This window comes from Nicotiana tomentosiformis, chromosome 4 (assembly GCF_000390325.3).
Source record: "Nicotiana tomentosiformis chromosome 4, ASM39032v3, whole genome shotgun sequence".
In the NCBI taxonomy this organism is placed as follows: Eukaryota; Viridiplantae; Streptophyta; class Magnoliopsida; order Solanales; family Solanaceae; genus Nicotiana; species Nicotiana tomentosiformis.
In genome coordinates, this window is record NC_090815.1 from 98,233,018 (window position 1) to 98,249,933 (window position 16,916).

The 16,916-nt window shown below is 39.3% G+C and overlaps 1 protein-coding gene across 1 annotated transcript; it reads right to left on the reverse strand.

Annotated features, from left to right (window-relative positions):
• Positions 1-1,197: 1,197 nt before the first annotated feature.
• On the reverse strand, positions 1,198-5,566 carry LOC104090928 (transcription factor TGA1-like). Its single transcript, XM_009596135.4, has 9 exons — positions 5,185-5,566; positions 3,801-3,968; positions 3,638-3,715; positions 3,415-3,474; positions 3,236-3,313; positions 3,071-3,128; positions 2,207-2,478; positions 1,676-1,903; positions 1,198-1,534 (listed from the first exon to the last, which is right to left on the reverse strand). The coding sequence occupies exons 2-9, from the start codon at positions 3,963-3,965 to the stop codon at positions 1,382-1,384; spliced, it is 1,092 nt and encodes a 363-aa protein (XP_009594430.1). The 5' UTR covers positions 3,966-3,968; positions 5,185-5,566; the 3' UTR covers positions 1,198-1,381.
• Positions 5,567-16,916: the final 11,350 nt, after the last annotated feature.

Here is a 16,916-nt window from a genome sequence, read left to right on the forward strand (position 1 = left end):
CCCGCACGCTTCGGAAAAAAATCTTAAAAAATATGTTGATATTCATATAAAATAGATTATATATACAAAGTGGCACCAGAACTACACAAACGGCATGTGCGTGGCATGGTTCGATGTTGCTTTTGAAGTCTCTCATTTACTTCACGGGGTTGAGTTCAATTCCCTCCTCTATCTATTCTTCCTTTTCTTTTTCCTCTTTTTATTAGTGTGATATGCTTACTAAATCTTATCTTCTTTCTTTTTTCAAAATGTCTTTACAAGCCTTCATTTTGTTTCCTAAAATTATATCTTATTTCATAAGCAATTTCTTTCGATACGGAATTTTAAAATTCTAGGTAATATATATTTTCTCTCTTTTTAGTAATACAACATTAATTTATATATTGGAGTATAATTTGAGTAGTATTATTTATTACTATTCTTTTTGAAAAAAAGTCCTGATTAATATAGATTTTTAATTGATTCTCATAGATTGAGAATTTAAAAATTTGGCTTTGAAAGTAATTGTCATATAACTCAACTATTAAATTGAAAAAATTAACCCAAGAATAATAATCAATTAATCAAATCAAACAAAAATTAAATAGTAATTAAGCTATTCTTTAAGAAAATTCTCTAATTGGAGGCGTACTTTCAAGATTTTTTTTAAAATAATTTTATCCTAGAAAATAATTAAATCAAGTGTAAAAAGAGTCGAACTAAGATCGAACATATTTCCTTTTTAAAATAAAAGACTTAAGTGGATTAACCAATAATTAACTGAATCATCCATTCTTTGTCTTTCTAGCTAGTGGTAGGTATACTATATACATATATTGGCACTCGCAACCTTCAAATTCGAGATTCACCTCTAGCCCTAATAGTACCAATGATTAAATATGTATCATACTTTTTTTTCCCTTTCTCTCCTCTTTTTCTCTCTCTTTGTTTTTACTTTCCAATCTATTAGGGAAATTACTTGAAAATCAATAACATGCAACTTCTGATAGCAAGCTGAAGCATGCCCCTAACCTACAAAAGATGGCAAGCAACATAAAACTATAAAATTATGAAGTGTGTGTACAGTTAGTGTACATAAGTTAAGGATATGAAGTTTTGAGAGTACACGAAATTCTTCTCTAAGAACCCAAACAGATTAAGGATCAGCATTCATTTATTGTTAAATATTCATAGATGAGTCCACAAAAAGAGAGGTCAGATAGTAAATCTTATCGATTCTTCAAAAAGCATCCAAGCAAATTATTACAGGGCTATAGCCTATATACAACATCCAAATATATATACACAAAATTCTAGACTTGGCAAAAATATGTATTTGAGATATTAAAAAACTAAATCCGCCTAAGCTCGGGCATTACCAGCAGCAACCAAGGATAAGAGATTAAGTTGGTTCACGAGGACGGGCAGCCCAGAGTGAACTCAGAGCACGAAGACGTTGAAGATACTCCCCGAAAGCAAGTAAGCCTTTAGCTGCTTGGCGTGTTGTCAAAATAATAGACATTTGCTGTAGTGTTTGTTGGCGTAGGTGGTCCGCCTGTTTATTAATCATATGTTATCATTCAAGAAAGTATCAACTTCCATGTGTATAGAATCACACACTTCTTTTATGTTATTTTGTCCCCACAACGTAATGGCCTTATATATAAGCGTGCAAGATAATGAAAGTGACACAAACCTGGTTAACAAAGCTTTCCAATGCTTCTAAATTTTCCATAGAAGAAACCATTTGGGAACTGTAATTTCCAGCTCCTGTGGTCATATTTAGGATGCTCTGGGCCAGAGTCTGCTGAAGTTTATCCATTCCTTGTGTTAGAGCATCTTCTGCTTGCTGGCAACAGTGTCGCAGATTACAGACTTTAATGATTTGCTGATCGGTCAAGGGCTCGAGTTGTGGCATCACCACCTGTTAAGTTGATATACAATTAGAAATTCTCGCGTTCATTAAATGTTCGGCAGGCAGAATGTGAAGGAAAGAAAAACATAATCATGATTTGAGTACTAACATAGCCATATATAAACATAGCTGCAGCACCGAATGTAAGTTCCCACAGAAAATCAGTAGAGGAAATCAATAAGTTTCATAAGATAGGAACGCGCTTAGTTTCAGGAAATTTATGTATGAAAGACGCTACGAGACACTCGTAAGCAGCAAGTTATTGTAAAATATATTAAAAAAGAAAAGCAGTAAAAATGCACCAGGGATTACATTTATGAGATCTGATGGCTTGAATCCTCCAATCCAGAGGAAAAAGCGCTCCACGGAAGTTCTCCACATCCCAGACATCAAGTAAAACACATCAGCCTTGGCAGCGTCAGCTTTCATTCGGAAGAGATTGAAATAGTGGCTTAAGACATTTTCTACCAGCAACTGAAGCTCCATTTCGCTTACAGGAGACTGCAAAATACTCCGCAATTCTGCATTCTTTTTTTGTTGCTCTTCAACCCATTGGCTGTATTCCATCTCAAATGCAGCTATTCCTGTATAGGGATTCATAACTTAGTAACAAAGTCAAGGAGAGAGTACAAGCACTTCTCCAACAAGTCAATGAACTTCCTTCGAAACAGGTGATTAACTAGCTAACAATACATCAAAGTGGGCTATTATTCTACTCTAATAGCATGGAATTATCAGCTAACAGAATACCAATGATTTGAGCGCACTTTTAGTAAGAGGACAATGTGAAACATAAACTAATGAAACACTGTATTTAGTCTATACTTTCACTAACTTTAGAAGGATGGCTAAGTGTACTTTCAAGATTTTGATGGAACAATGAAAAAATATGCAAATTCTTTCTCATTTGGATACGTTGAGATCTGTTAACAGAACAGTTTCCTACAGAGTAAAGGCACATATATGCTCAAGAAAACAAATTTAAACTCTGCACCTATAAACTGTTTTCTTATTGTCATAAGCATCTTGCAGGTTAAAATAAACAATGGGCAGTGAGAAACGAAAACGTGAAATTTTCCATAGTTTAAACGTCAAATTGGTAGATCACTCAACACAGATCAGTAGTTGCTATAATGATGCATAAATTATTGAGTGACAATTCCTCTATCCCCACACCTGGATTAATTGTTCCGAGTAGCCCCATATTACTATTTGAACCTAACATGTATAGTCCCTGCAATAAGCCATTTCGTAATGTCAAAGAACATGATGAAATCCAAAATGAGAGCACAGATATATGTTTTTAATAGTATGAAATATGCAAGGGATGATGTCCCTAACCTGCTGTCTAGCTCTCTCGAGCTCTAACTCAAGTTGCGCCAGCTTCAAACGGCTTGTTTCCAGCTGCTGAACATAAGCCTGTGAAAACGGCAAAGAAAGGAAACAAGAGGAACTTTATGACTAAAAGTTTCCTAAACATTTACAGCTGCAACGAATTTTATGACTAAAATTTCCTTTACCTTTTTCCGCATACGGCTTTTACGGGCAGCTTCACGATTTTGTGCTAAACGTCGTTGTACCTGTCATTCCATATGAACATATATTACCTTCCACATCAGAGGTTACTCTTTCTATTTATTCATTTGGATAAATTTGCACAAAATGTGGAAGTGCTCTACTTAAGGATGGTTCATTCGGAGGTTTCAATAATTTCCATAGGATACATAAACCCAAAAAACCCACCTTTTCTGAAGTACTCCTCGGTGTTTGATTATCCCCAGAGCCAGAGGGCATATGTTGTTCACCAGACGTATATCCCGACTACAGTAACCAGCGGAAGATATCAGCCTGAAAACTACATTAGCTAGAATTTTATAAGCCAAAACAAGGATATATGTTGCCTTACCTTGTCATCTGGCCTGTCGTTTGGCTGTGAAACCATACATGGATCAGCGCTAGGCATAATGTCGCCTCTAAATGCGTCTTCCCACACGCTCATCTGGTGAAACGGTTCATATATACCCATCCTTCTTGTGGGGGCAAATTGAGTTGTTGGAGAAGTCATGTTCATGGCCTGAATTCAGAAACAGAAACACCAAAATTACATTAATTACATGCGGCTTTGAGATTACCTCAGGAGAAAGCTGCAGACCTATGGCAGAAAAGCCATGCCTCGGAAACTAAGTCGAAGTATCGTAGGAGTAAAAAACAAACAGCTATGCATAATGAGATTAGGAAGATACAAGAGGCACTTCCAAATTATATTGGACAAAAAAGGCTGCAGAGGTCAAAAGACTAAGCCATCGCCCATCAGCGTGCAACAACTCTAGCAATGAAATCTTCCATGTATCTGAGAGGACAATGTTTCTACTATGAATATATGACATGTTCATAGACTAAGTTTCGGCCTAAAATGAATTGAATTTTCACGCAGTACATTGTAAGGAAAATGTTATTGCATAAACCAGATTGACCTTTAAATGGGGGAAGTATAACGTTGCCACTTAGCTTTCATTTGGGAAAAGATTAGAAAGGAACACTTATCGATTGTTTATCCGCTCATCAAAGAGAAATCATGTGAAGTTTCACAGTTATCTCCAATTTTCAGTTGGCTACTCTAAGTGGCATGACTTGTAAAGCTTATGACTTTTAAACAACATCTAGACCTTTTCTTTTTAAGAAATCATGGAAAGGAAAACCAAGGTAGGAAAAGAAAAGATGGATTCAGATAAGGATTTCAACCAAAAGAGATAAAGGGCAACATGGAAATCAACAAAACTAATCAAATGATGGATAAATTGAATTAGCCTATGCATATGACTAAAGGGAATATTCTTCTTCACTCACACACCACACCGCATACATAATCTTGGTCTGCCTAAAAGAACAGGAATGTGGCAAAAACCACTAATTAAAGAAGTGGAATTACAGAGTGGATTATCAATGTTATCATACTTCATAACGGACTGTAAACCTTAAAATATGATGCATAAACAAATTTCAAAAAATATGGTCTCAATTCACCCAGAATATTACATGTAATAAGTAAATACAAAGAAAGAAATGTCATAACATAGCAATACATGTAATCACAGTTGTAACTTTGCAATTTCTTATACTGTCCCTTAGCAACATGGCTGAAGCATAAGAAAGTATCTGCATAAAGATTAAATGACTATGTTTCTTTGATGGTTGTCCAATAGATTGATTTTACCAAGTAAAACAGAAGCAAAATAAAATATCAAGAAACAAACAACAAGAAATTGAGCAAAAAAAAACAAAAGACCAACCTGTTCATCAGTGTGAAGTTACTCTTAAAGCAAATTAGAGGCAGCAAACTGGTTCTTGGTTATTTGAAGAAACCTTAATTCAAACTAAAAAGGTAAAGAGAATCAATGCTTAAGGAGATACAAGAATCCCACCATATGGCTAGAAAGAAAGAAAGAAAGAAAGTTTGTGTATATAGAGGCAAATTTAATTATCCCCAGCTGGATAAAGGCAGAGAAGGAAAACAAAAGAAATACAACTAGTTTTGAAAGATTTTAAAGTACTAAAGAAGTTGACTGTCTTTCTGATATACTTTTTGTCAACTGTTGATGCTTATGTATCATTATACAAAAATTTACACACACAAAGACATAGGAAATTAAAACATACACACTTACATATTTATATACTCATATGATTAAGAAAGAGTTTACTATATAGTATTCAGAGCCTTGGAATGCAAAACAACTTGATTCTAATAGAGCTGTATGGGGTCGTTTGGAAGGATATATTAAGGGAAATTAATACATATATTAACTTTGATGTTATTAATCTCTTATTTGGTATTGTTTTTCAACCTATGCATATATTAGTTATACACCATAGTTGGTATTATCCTATGTATAACTTATACATAACAAATTATGGCATTAGTAATATCATGGTTTTTAATACATGAATAGGCATGTATACACCCCTATGCAATACAAGTTTATTTTAATATACCAAACAACCTTACCAAACGGCCCCTAAGTGCTTAACTGACCTATCCACCTAGAGTGTGCACCACACATAGCCATGACAAAATTTTTATTGTTTCGATTTAATCATTCGGTATTCGAAATTCACGGGTTAATTTAGATTTACGCCGATAAGGCTCACTATTAGAAGGATGAACATTCTATAAACAAAATATTCTTTCTTCTCAAATTCAAACCCGAGATTTCAAATTAAAGATCAAAATTTTTTAATTATTCCACCACACTCCTTAGTGATGACCACACATATTTCAACGGGCCATCCCCATGACTCATTCAGGTTAATGCCATTTTCTTTTTATCTTAAGTGATTTTTATAATGCGGAAAAGAAGAAATGACATTTGGCTTATTGGCATCCTCCAAGTCTTTTCAAAGGAGATTACACTATTAGGGTTTGTGGCATGACACTCTTTGTCATTAAACATTTAGTTGTACTCTTAAAAGAATTTTGTATGTAGAGATTTATAAAGTAAATGTCGTATCCGCTAAGCAAGTGTAACGTGTTATCATTAAAGTGTATATATATGGACATTGTAAAAACAACACTCATATGCAGTTCCATATAGATTCCCAAGAATTCTAACTACTATTATTAAACTTTGATTGATACATATACAAACGATTAGTTTTACTAAAAATTTATATAAGAATGTAAAATTTAATACGAAATCTTGATGTTTCGTTAACTACTTTGACATGTTAAATATTGACTTGGTGTAGACTGACACTCGCCCTTATACGTAGATATCAACTTTACGTGACAATATTTGAGACGTTATTTTTATGTGTTTATTTTACTTACTTTTGATATAGTATTATTTTAAATAATAAAGTTGCTACTTGCTAGGTAATTGGCCAGCAAGTTCATCAATTACAGTATTACACCATATACCTAACACAGAATCGTGTGCATATCCAATAAAATACCTAAAGAAATCATATGATGAGGTAAAAAGATTAAAGATTTCTTGTACAACAATTAGGGATTTAAGCAAAGTGATGGTGAGGTGTTACAACACAATAAAGGTGTAACTAACTTTGTTACCTTTACTTAAAAGAAAAAAAGGAAGGAATATCTTTCGGTATAGTAACATGTCAAATGTTACTAAAAGTTTTATCTCTGACATTCTATTCCTAAGATTACAAAAAAGATAAGAAAATGGCAATTTATTGGCCGAGGATAATTACTAAATTAATGTTATTGGATTAGGGAGCTAACGTGTAACATTTTTAATAATCCCACTTGTAAAACTAAAGCTATCAACTGCTGCTTGACAGGGATAAGGAGACAAAAGCAAAGGCAAATTGTAAAGGCAAAATAAGGTGGACTTGACTACATAAAATCACCATTATGAGATGTTTTGATTTAGTATTTTAAAAATTTATTTTTAGCCTAATCCGTGTTTAAGTTCTTATTATCTAAACAGAAAAGAACACATTCCAACATCGTGATTACCTGTCTCCCCTGTTCTTTACTCCAGACATGCTTTTCTCCATTTAATTTCGTATATATATATATATATATATATATATATATATATATATATATATATATATATATATATATATATATATATATATATTAGTGCTTCCTTACAGAGAAAAAAAAACACTATTGCAATGTTTTCCCTTCACTAGGAAAAAGAAATAATAGATTCCTGTTTAGTTATGAGGCGCTAATCCTACCCCAAAGCAAGAATAACAAGATTATCAAACACCTTCGTAAATTTTTCAAGAGCCTTTTAAGTCCTATATATACCATATTATTATGAGTATTACAAATGCGTAGGACGAAAATAGCAACCACTATGGTACAATCGAATTATTATGCGCCAAACCAATTAATGCAAGCATGTTGTTTATCTGGAAAATCAGATAAAATTAAATTTGAATATAATTCTAAAGATATGTGATATAATTTGATACAAACCATATAGAGAAATAGTAATATCTATGTTCTTGACTATGAAAATGAGAATAGTGAGCAAGAAGAATGAATAAGATAAAGTAAAATGAGCACAAGGAGATATCTTTCAATATGAGAAGTGATCTTTTATTACCGTGTGTCAGATTTTTTTATACTTACAAGGATTCTCCTTTTTATAGTAGAGGGATCCTACTTTATTCACAATAAAAAAAACATATAGTGGAGAACCCATGATGAATTGTCTCTTTCTCGATTCCCGCCAAGATTCTTTCCCTTAGTGCGGTTGTAACAGCTCTTGTCTGCGAGCTCGATACTGGCTCGAACTCGTTATTGGGTCGAGCCATCGGCTTTGGCTTGAGTTCGACCTTCGGGGTGGGTGTAGCGCATTTTCGACCACCCTCACGTTGCCTTGCGGATTGACTTGGTCGTGGGATCGATAATAGTATCGAGCCGACTCCCCGATTAGTCTTTGGAACTTGAGGCTCGTTTGTACTGTCTTCGGGACTCATCCCAAAATCCCACTCCGGTTGCTTACCATTCGGACTCGATCGAACGTAGGAAGGCCGAAATTCATTTCGACCGTATACAGATAGTCCCCCCGTTTCTCAGGAAGGATGTGGTGAGAATCGATATGCTTTTCGACGGTTCGATCGTGTTATAAGCTGACGTTTTCACAGGGCTCGATCATGACGTATGTGATAGTTATCCCATCGATTTAGTCTTTCAAGGTATTTAATGCATGTCAGACGGTGGTCGGCCACCACTGATACTGAACCGTCATGATGTAAGCCTATAAATAACCCCTACATCTAACATTTACCATTTTTACGTCTTCACTCTTCCAGCTTTTCTTATCCTCTCTCTCTATTTCGCCGCTTGCAGAGCCATCTACACCAGCATTTGGTATCATCAACTTTTCATCTTCCTTTGCCTTTCTTTCTCTCATATCAATGGCCAAAATTTCAAAAACTGTACCTCACAAGGAGAAGCTTCTTCTTCACGGCCGTCCGGCGACAAGGCGCCGGTGGAGCCGCCTACCTATGAGTATGTTCCCGGCCCGTGTACTCTGAAGATCGATTTTAAGGTTAAGAATCCTTCATCTGTTTCGGGTCGATGTGAGCATGTGTAGATATACATGTGCTCGATAACGGAGGGTCATCTTGAGGCTGCGAGGAAAGACTGCAACTGGGGTACCGAGGTTGTGTTGCAAATTCCCTTTCCCGAAGAGAGCGTCATCACTCATGTGGAGGGCTTTTTAAGTGTTTACACTTACCCCTTCACGTTGGATCCCGTCGACTCGGTGATCATTGATTTTTGCAAAAGATATCAGGTCACCCTTGGTCAAATTCATCCCTCTCTATGACGTATAGTAACCTTACTTCGCTTCTTCTCCAACAAGGCCGGGGGGCTGGATTTTTTCCTGAATCACCTCATATGATTGTATCGGCCTCAAATCTTTCGAGGACTTATCAGGCTTCATTGTCGGGCATCGAAGGCTTTGATGTTGATTATCGACGAAGACAAGGATCGGGGTTGGATGGGCCGTTATATCCGGGTGAGGTCCCGTGACCTCATTTCGGAAGAGAAGATGTCGTTCCCCGAGGAATGGAATTTCGACCGTAAGTGATTTTCATAAGTCGTTGCTTTTCGTATCTTTTTCCGATTTTATCTGATGCCTTTCTCCGATATACAACTGCCCCTAGGATGCCACAAGCGGTACCCGACCTCGAGGATTAGGTTCGGAAGTTAGCCTCGACTTCCTTTTATGCCGAACGCGCTTGGCATGATTTGGCAAAAAGGTAGATGGGAGGCCAAGAATCATGGTAAGGGTTACTTCTCGTGTTCTTTGAAATGTTTTTTATGCTCCATTCGTTACTGATTTCCTTTTATGCAGGTGTAACCAAAGATGCCATTTTGAGGCCTTCGAGTGGTGAGGAAGGAACCAAGTCCCAGGTCCCGGAACCGGGAAAAGAAAAGAAGCGAAAAACTGTCTCTTGGTCAAAGGACCCCAAGCCCAAAACTCGAAGGGTGAGGAGGAAGGCAATTGCTCTTTCGATGGTCTCGGTCCAACGACTGAGAGAAGAAGAAGAAGAAGAAGAAGAAGAAGAAGAAGAAGGAGAAAAAGATGATGCCTCGGCTTTGGTGGTCCGATCTGCGAAAGCTATCGAGGTTGCCAGAGCTTCTGAGCCGATGGTGACTGTACCGACCGAGGTCGGTTCCGGTACCCCGAGTCTCGATCAGAGCATCCCGAGCGATTCGCTTGGGACTATGACAGTGGGTCATTTGCCTTCTCTTCCAACCTTTTCTGAAGAGGCGTTAAAGGAAGCTCGAGAATTGAAGACCCCCTATATGGGCGGAGGCTCTAGTGTAGGGGACCCTTTTCGGGATTTCTTTACTGGAGTCGATGATGCCTCCGACATTGGTGACACTTCTCTTCTCTTAGAAGAGGCCCAACATTTCATTTCTCGGGTAATGATTTTACTGTACTTGGTTTCTTCGTTCTTTTCCAAACTTGACTTGTGTTTTTTCCCTACTGTGCAGGCCATTAAATGGTTTTGAGTCGACCTCAGCCAGTGTGAGGTCGAGCTTCAGAAGGTCTCGAGGGAGAGAGATGCCCTGCGACTTCTTTGCAGCCAAAAGGACGAGGCTATAAAGGACCTCCAAGCAGATTTGGCTAAGGCTCGTGAAGAAGAGGCCAAACTAGATAAGCATGTGAGCCTCGTTCTGTTAGAGTATGGATTTGACTCAACTATGAAAGTTAACCCTTCGTTATCTCAGCTTCATCAAAAGGTTGAAAAGATCGGGTTACTTCGGGATGAAGTCGATCAAATCAAGGCTGAATGTATCGGTGGAAGGAGACTATCGACCGCCTGGCTGCGGAAAAAGAAACCATCTTGGCCAAATTATTATCGGGCGATGTTCAGCTTTGAAGCGTCAAGCAAAAGGGTTCGGCTCGGGCTAAGAGGATCGAGGAGCTTGAAACATGGCTTGCTGAGGCCAAGGCGGAGGTTGAGTCGTCGAAAGTCATGGCGGACAAGTCCATTTTCGTGTATCGGGCTGATGCCGAGGCTGCTCAGATAGAGGCACGAGAGGCGGCGGATACTGCCGACACTCGAGCACATTGGGTTGCCGAACTTGCTAAGTGTCGATCTCAGAGGGAGACCCTCGAGGAGATACATGCTCAAAGTTTCGACCTTGCTGAAGAGATAAAAAAGGCTAAAGAGCTCGAAACTGAAGCTGAAGCTGAAGCCTTGGCTTCTGATGGCAATGATGATGATGATGATGGTAGCAAGAACAGGTCCGAAGATGGGGGGGGGAGGGGGTGGAGAAGAGACCGCTCTCGATGATAACCCAAAAGCTTAGCCCTTAGCTTCTTCTATGTTGCATCTATTCATGTAAACCATCATTGTATATATATCTATACAAATATCTTTTTCTTTTACTACCTTGCTTCTTGAAGATTTCATTTATGCCTTGTGAATGCTTTTATATACGATTCCATCGAATTCGGTCTTCGTAGCTTTTACAGCCGAGCGAGAGATTGTTTCGAACTCGAACTCAAAATATCTTAGCTCGTAGACCTTTTATGATCGAGTGAGTGATTGCTCGAACTCTAAGTAAGATAGCCCTTAGGCTTTAATAATTGAGTGAGTGATTATTTCGAACTCGAACTCAAAATATCTTAGCCAGTAGGCCTTTTATGATCGAGTGAGTGATTGCTCGAACTCGAAGTAAGATAGCCCTTAGGCTTTAATAATTGAGTGAGTGATTGTTTCGAACTCGAACTCAAAATATCTTAGCCCGTAGGCTTTTTATGGTCGAGTGAGTGATTGCTCGACTCGAGGTAGGATAGCCCTTAGGCTTAAATAATTGAGTGAGTGATTGTTCCGAACTCGAACTCAAAATATCTTAGCCCGTAGGATTTTTATGATCGAGTGAGTGATTGCTCGAACTCGAAGTAAGATAGCCCTTAGGCTTTAATAATTGAGTGAGTGATTGTTTCGAACTCGAACTCAAAATATCTTAGCCCGTAGGCTTTTTATGATCGAGTGAGTGATTGCTCAAACTCGAGGTAGGATAGCCCTTAGGCTTAAATAACTGAGTGAGTGATTGTTCCAAACTCGAACTCAAAATATCTTAGCCCGTAGGCTTTTTATGATCGAGTGAGTGATTGCTCGAACTCGAAGTAAGATAGCCCTTAGGCTTTAATAATTGAGTGAGTGATTGTTCTGAACTCGAACTCAAAATATCTTAGCCCATAGGCTTTTTATGATCGAGTGAGTGATTGCTCGAACTCGAGGTAGAATAATCCTTAGGCTTAAATAATTGAGTGAGTGATTGTTTCGAACTCGAACTCAAAATATCTTAGCCCGTAGGCTTTTTAACCTGTTTGAATCATGAAGCAGGAAAATCTTTTCAAAGTGTGAGATATCTGAAATTAGAAGCTCTCCTTTATGTCATTATACATGTATTTGTATCTTGTGCCAGGGTTCGAGCAAAACTACGTGGGCATGACTCGTTTTTACCATTTGGCCCTTACACTTTTCTCTATCAAGACCCTGTTCGACAAGAATTAGATATGAAAATAACTTTTTTTGTGCCGAACTTGATTTACTCGATTGGTAGCCCCCCCAGTATTCGAGGTTGATTATGAAGGAGCCTCGGATACTGCTGATTTTGTCCTCGAGTAGCACATAATTGTTGCCTCGTTAAAAAACTTGCCGGAAAAAACCCATTTGGGATAAAACCCATTTGCCTCGTTGAAACCAGAGGTCTTGATATTTTTAGTCGAATTCCTGCAATGAGTTAGCGTCCAATGAACGTATATAGATAATAGAGAGGAGAAAATTATACCTTAACAGTAATATCGTTTGAGAAGCGATATGTTCCAATTGTTTGGTAGTGGTTTTCCATCCATTGCCCTAAGTTTATAAGACCCTTTCCCGACTATATCGAGGACTCGATAGGGTCCTTCTTAATTTGGGTCGAGCTTCCCTTCATTAGGATCTCGAGTGTTGACAGTGACCTTCCTTAGGACAAAGTCCCCGGTCTTGAAATGGAGGAGATTGGTTCTTCTGTTGTAGTACCTCTCGATTTGTTATTTTTGTGCAGCCATTCAAACTAGTGCCACTTCTCGTTCTTCGTCTAATAATTCGAGGCTAGTATTCATTGCCTCGTAGTTCGATTCTTCCGAAGCATGTCGAAACCTTGCGCTTGGTTCCCCGACTTTGACCGGAATTAAGGCTTTGGATCCATATACTAGAGAAAATGGAGTTGCTCCTGTATTGGATTTAGATGTTGTCCGATATCCTTAGCTTCGTTTAATATTTTCTTCATGTTTTGGATGATAGTTTTGTTCGTTCATTCGGCCTGTCCGTTCCCACTAGGATGATATGGTGTTGATAGTATCCTTTTTATTTTATGGTCTTCGAGAAATTTTGTCACTTTACCTCCGATAAATTGCTTATCATTGTCACATGTTATTTCCGCTGGTATACCAAATCTGCACACGATAGATCCCAGATGAAATCTATAACCTCTTTCTCTCTTACCTTTTCGAACGCTTATGCTTCAACCCATTTAGAGAAATAGTCAGTCATAAACAAAATGAATTTAGCTTTACCTGGGGCCGATGGTAGAGGGCCGACGATATCCATTCCCCATTTCATAAATGGCCATGGAGAGATGACCGAATGAAGCTGCTCTCCTGGTTGATGGATCATCGGTGCAAACCTTTGACATTTATCACATCTTCGAACGAACTCCTTAGTGTCCTTTTCCATGCTATCCCAGTAGTATCCCGCTTTGATGATTTTGTGAATTAGTGGTTCGGCGCCGGAGTGGTTTCCACAAGTGCCTTCATGGACCTCCCGTAAAATATAATCGGTGTCCCCTGGCCCTAAGCACACTGCCAGTGGTCCGTCGAATGTCCTTCTGTACAACGTTCCATCTTCAACCAACGTGAATCGAGCAGCTTTGGTTCGTAGAACTCTAGATTCTTTAGAGTCTTATGGGAGTTTTTCGTTTTTAAGTATTCAACGTACTTGTTCCTCCAATCCCAGGTTAAGTATGTGGAATTTATTTTGGCGTTCCCACCCTCGATTATAGATCTCGAGATTTGAACGACAGTCCCCGAGTCGATCTTATCCTCTTCGACCGATGACCCCAGATTTGCGAGTGCGTTGGCCTCACTGTTTTGTTCTCGAGGTACATGTTGTAGGGTCCATTCTTTGAAACGGTATAGAGTTATCTGTAGTTTGTCCAAATACCTCTGCATCCTTTCTTCTCGAACCTCGAAAGTTTTGTTCACTTGGTTTACTACTAACAAAGAGTCATATTTGGCTTCGATGACTTCTGCTCCCAAGCTTTTAGCTAGCTCGATACCTACAATCATGGCCTCGTACTCGGCCTCATTATTAGTTAATCTAGTAGTTTTGATGGATTTCCTAATAATGCCACCCATGGGAGGCTTTAGTACGATGCCAAGCCCGTAACCCTTCACATTTGAAGCACCATATGTGTAGAGGGTCCAAACCACCGTGAATGTACCCGATTTTAACAAGAGTTCCTTTTCAACTTCGGGTACAAGGGTCGGTGTAAAGTCGGCTAGAATTTGGGACTTGATGGCCGTCCGAGGCTGATATTCGATATCGTACCCACCGAGCTCGACGGCCCATTTGGCCAGTCGACGCGATAGCTCGGGCTTGTGCAAAATATTTCGGAGTGAATAAGTGGTTAAAACGCATACGGGGTGACATTGAAAGTATGGTCTTAAATTTCTAGATGCGCTTATCAATGCAAGCGCCAGTTTCTCTAAGTGTGGGTATCTAATCTTTGCCTCTCCTAAGGCCCGACTTACATAATAAATAGGAAACTGCGTACCTTGCTCTTCTTGCACTAGGACACCACTCACAGCGATTTTCGATACTGCCAAGTATAGGTAAAGCTTCTCATCTGCCTCCAGAGTGTGAAGTAATGGTGGACTCGATAGGTACCGCTTCAGTTGTTCTAGTGCCTGTTGGCATTCCGGGGTCCAGATGAAATCGTTATTCTTTCTGTAGCTTCGATCTGACGACCTTGAAATGAATCGGCCTAAGGCAGCTATCCGTCCGGTCAGCCTTAGCACTGCTTTCACACTATCCACGACGGTGATGTCTTCAATGGCTTTGATTTTGTTGGGGTTGATCTCGACCCCCTATCCGACACCATAAAGCCGATGAACTTTCCCGATCCGACCCCGAAAACACATTTTTCGGGGTTGAGCTTCATGTTGTATTTTCTTAGAATTTTGAATGTTTCCTGCAAATGAGCCAAATGGTCCTCTGCGCGCAGGGACTTAACTAATATGCCATCAATGTAAACTTCCATTGATTTACCTATTTGTTCTTCGAACATTTTATTCACTAGGCGTTGGTACGTAGCCCCTGCGTTTTTTAGCCCGAACGACATTACATTATAACAATAGGTTCCATACTTAGTGACAAACGAAGTTTTTTCTTGGTCCTCCGGGTCCATGCTACTTTGATTGTACCCGGAGTAGGCGTCGAGAAAAGTGAGGATCTCGTGGCCGGCCGTGGCGTCGATTAAGCAATCGATGCTAGGCAGTAGAAAGGAATCTTTGGGGCATGCTTTGTTTAGATCTTTATAATCTACACATATTCTAAATTTGTTCCCTTTCTTGGGGACTACAACCACATTGGCCAACCATTCGGGATATTTCACTTCTCGAATTGACCCTATTTTGAGAAGTTTAGTTACCTCATCTCTTACGAATGCGTGTTTCACCTCGGATTGGGGTCTTCTTTTTTGCTTCATCGGTTTGAACCTAGGGTCCAAGCTCAGCTGGTGCGTTGTTATCGATGGTGAGATCCCTGCGATGTTTAAATGAGACCAAGCAAAACAATATATGTTGTTAATAAGAAATTGAATGAGTTTTTCTCTGAGTTCGGGGGTCAACCCCTTACCCAGGTATACCTTTTTCTCGGGCAGATGTTTGGTTAATATAACCTGCTCCAGTTCTTCGATCGTCGACTGGGGTGGCGTCGGTGTCGTCGGGGACGAAGAGAGCTCGAGGTGTCGGAAATTCTTCCTCGTTATCATCTATTTCCTGTTTCACCGATTCGGTCGAGACCGGTTGCCGTGATTGCTTTTTAGTTCCTCGCCTATTTATTATGCTCGACCTTTCTGAGGCCGACGTTATTAGTATCAGTGTTATCTCATCGACCGCAAATATTTCCTTCGCAGCATGTTGCTCCCCGTACACTGTCTTCTCACTGTTCGACGTATGAAATTTCATTACTTGGTGTAGAGTCAAAGGTACTGCCCTCATATTATGGATCCATGGTCTTCCGAGTAAGCATTGTACCTCATATCTCCTTCGATTACGTGGAACTTGGTGTTTTGGATGGTTCCAACCACATTTATGGGCAGGATAATTTCCCCTTTAGTTGTTTCACTGGCCATATTGAAGCCGTTTAAGACCGGAGCGGCGGGCACGACTTTATTCTGTAAACCGAGCTTCTCCACTACCCAAGATCGAATGATATTTGCAGAGCTACCTGGATCCACTAAGATGCTCTTAATTTGAATTTTATTTAATAGGATAAAAATTACTAGAGCGTCATTGTGAGGGTGAGAGATGCCTTCGACTTCTTCGATTCCGAATGATAAAGTGCCCTCGGGTGCATAACCTCGGGTTCCTTTTTCCCCTGTGGCCGATATCTTGCCGTATTTGAGAACGGGTTCCCGTGGAATATCGACCCCACTGACGATCATGTGAATGATCTGCAGAGGTTCCTCTTGATTATCTCTTTTGCCGGCGTCCCTTTCTATGAAGTGATTCTTAGCTCGGTCACTGAGCAACTCTCGAAGGTGGCCCTCATTGGATAGGCGAGCTACCTCTTCTCTCAATTGTCTGCATTCCTCAGTCTTGTGGCCATGCGTACCATGATACTTGCACATCGAATTTGGGTTCCTTTGGGAAGGGTCGGTTTGCATGGGTCTGGGCCACCTAGTATCTTTGATTTTTCCGATCGCCGATATAATGCCCAATACGTCGATGCTGAAATT

Coding starts and splice junctions, on each gene's coding strand:
- LOC104090928 (XM_009596135.4), bottom strand. CDS start 3,965: ATGAACATGACTTCTCCAACAACTCAATTTGCCCCCACAAGAAGGATG. Junction 3,475..3,637: donor CGAGGAGTACTTCAGAAAAG/GTGGGTTTTTTG, acceptor ATGGAATGACAG/GTACAACGACGTTTAGCACA. Junction 3,314..3,414: donor AAAGCCGTATGCGGAAAAAG/GTAAAGGAAATT, acceptor CCGTTTTCACAG/GCTTATGTTCAGCAGCTGGA.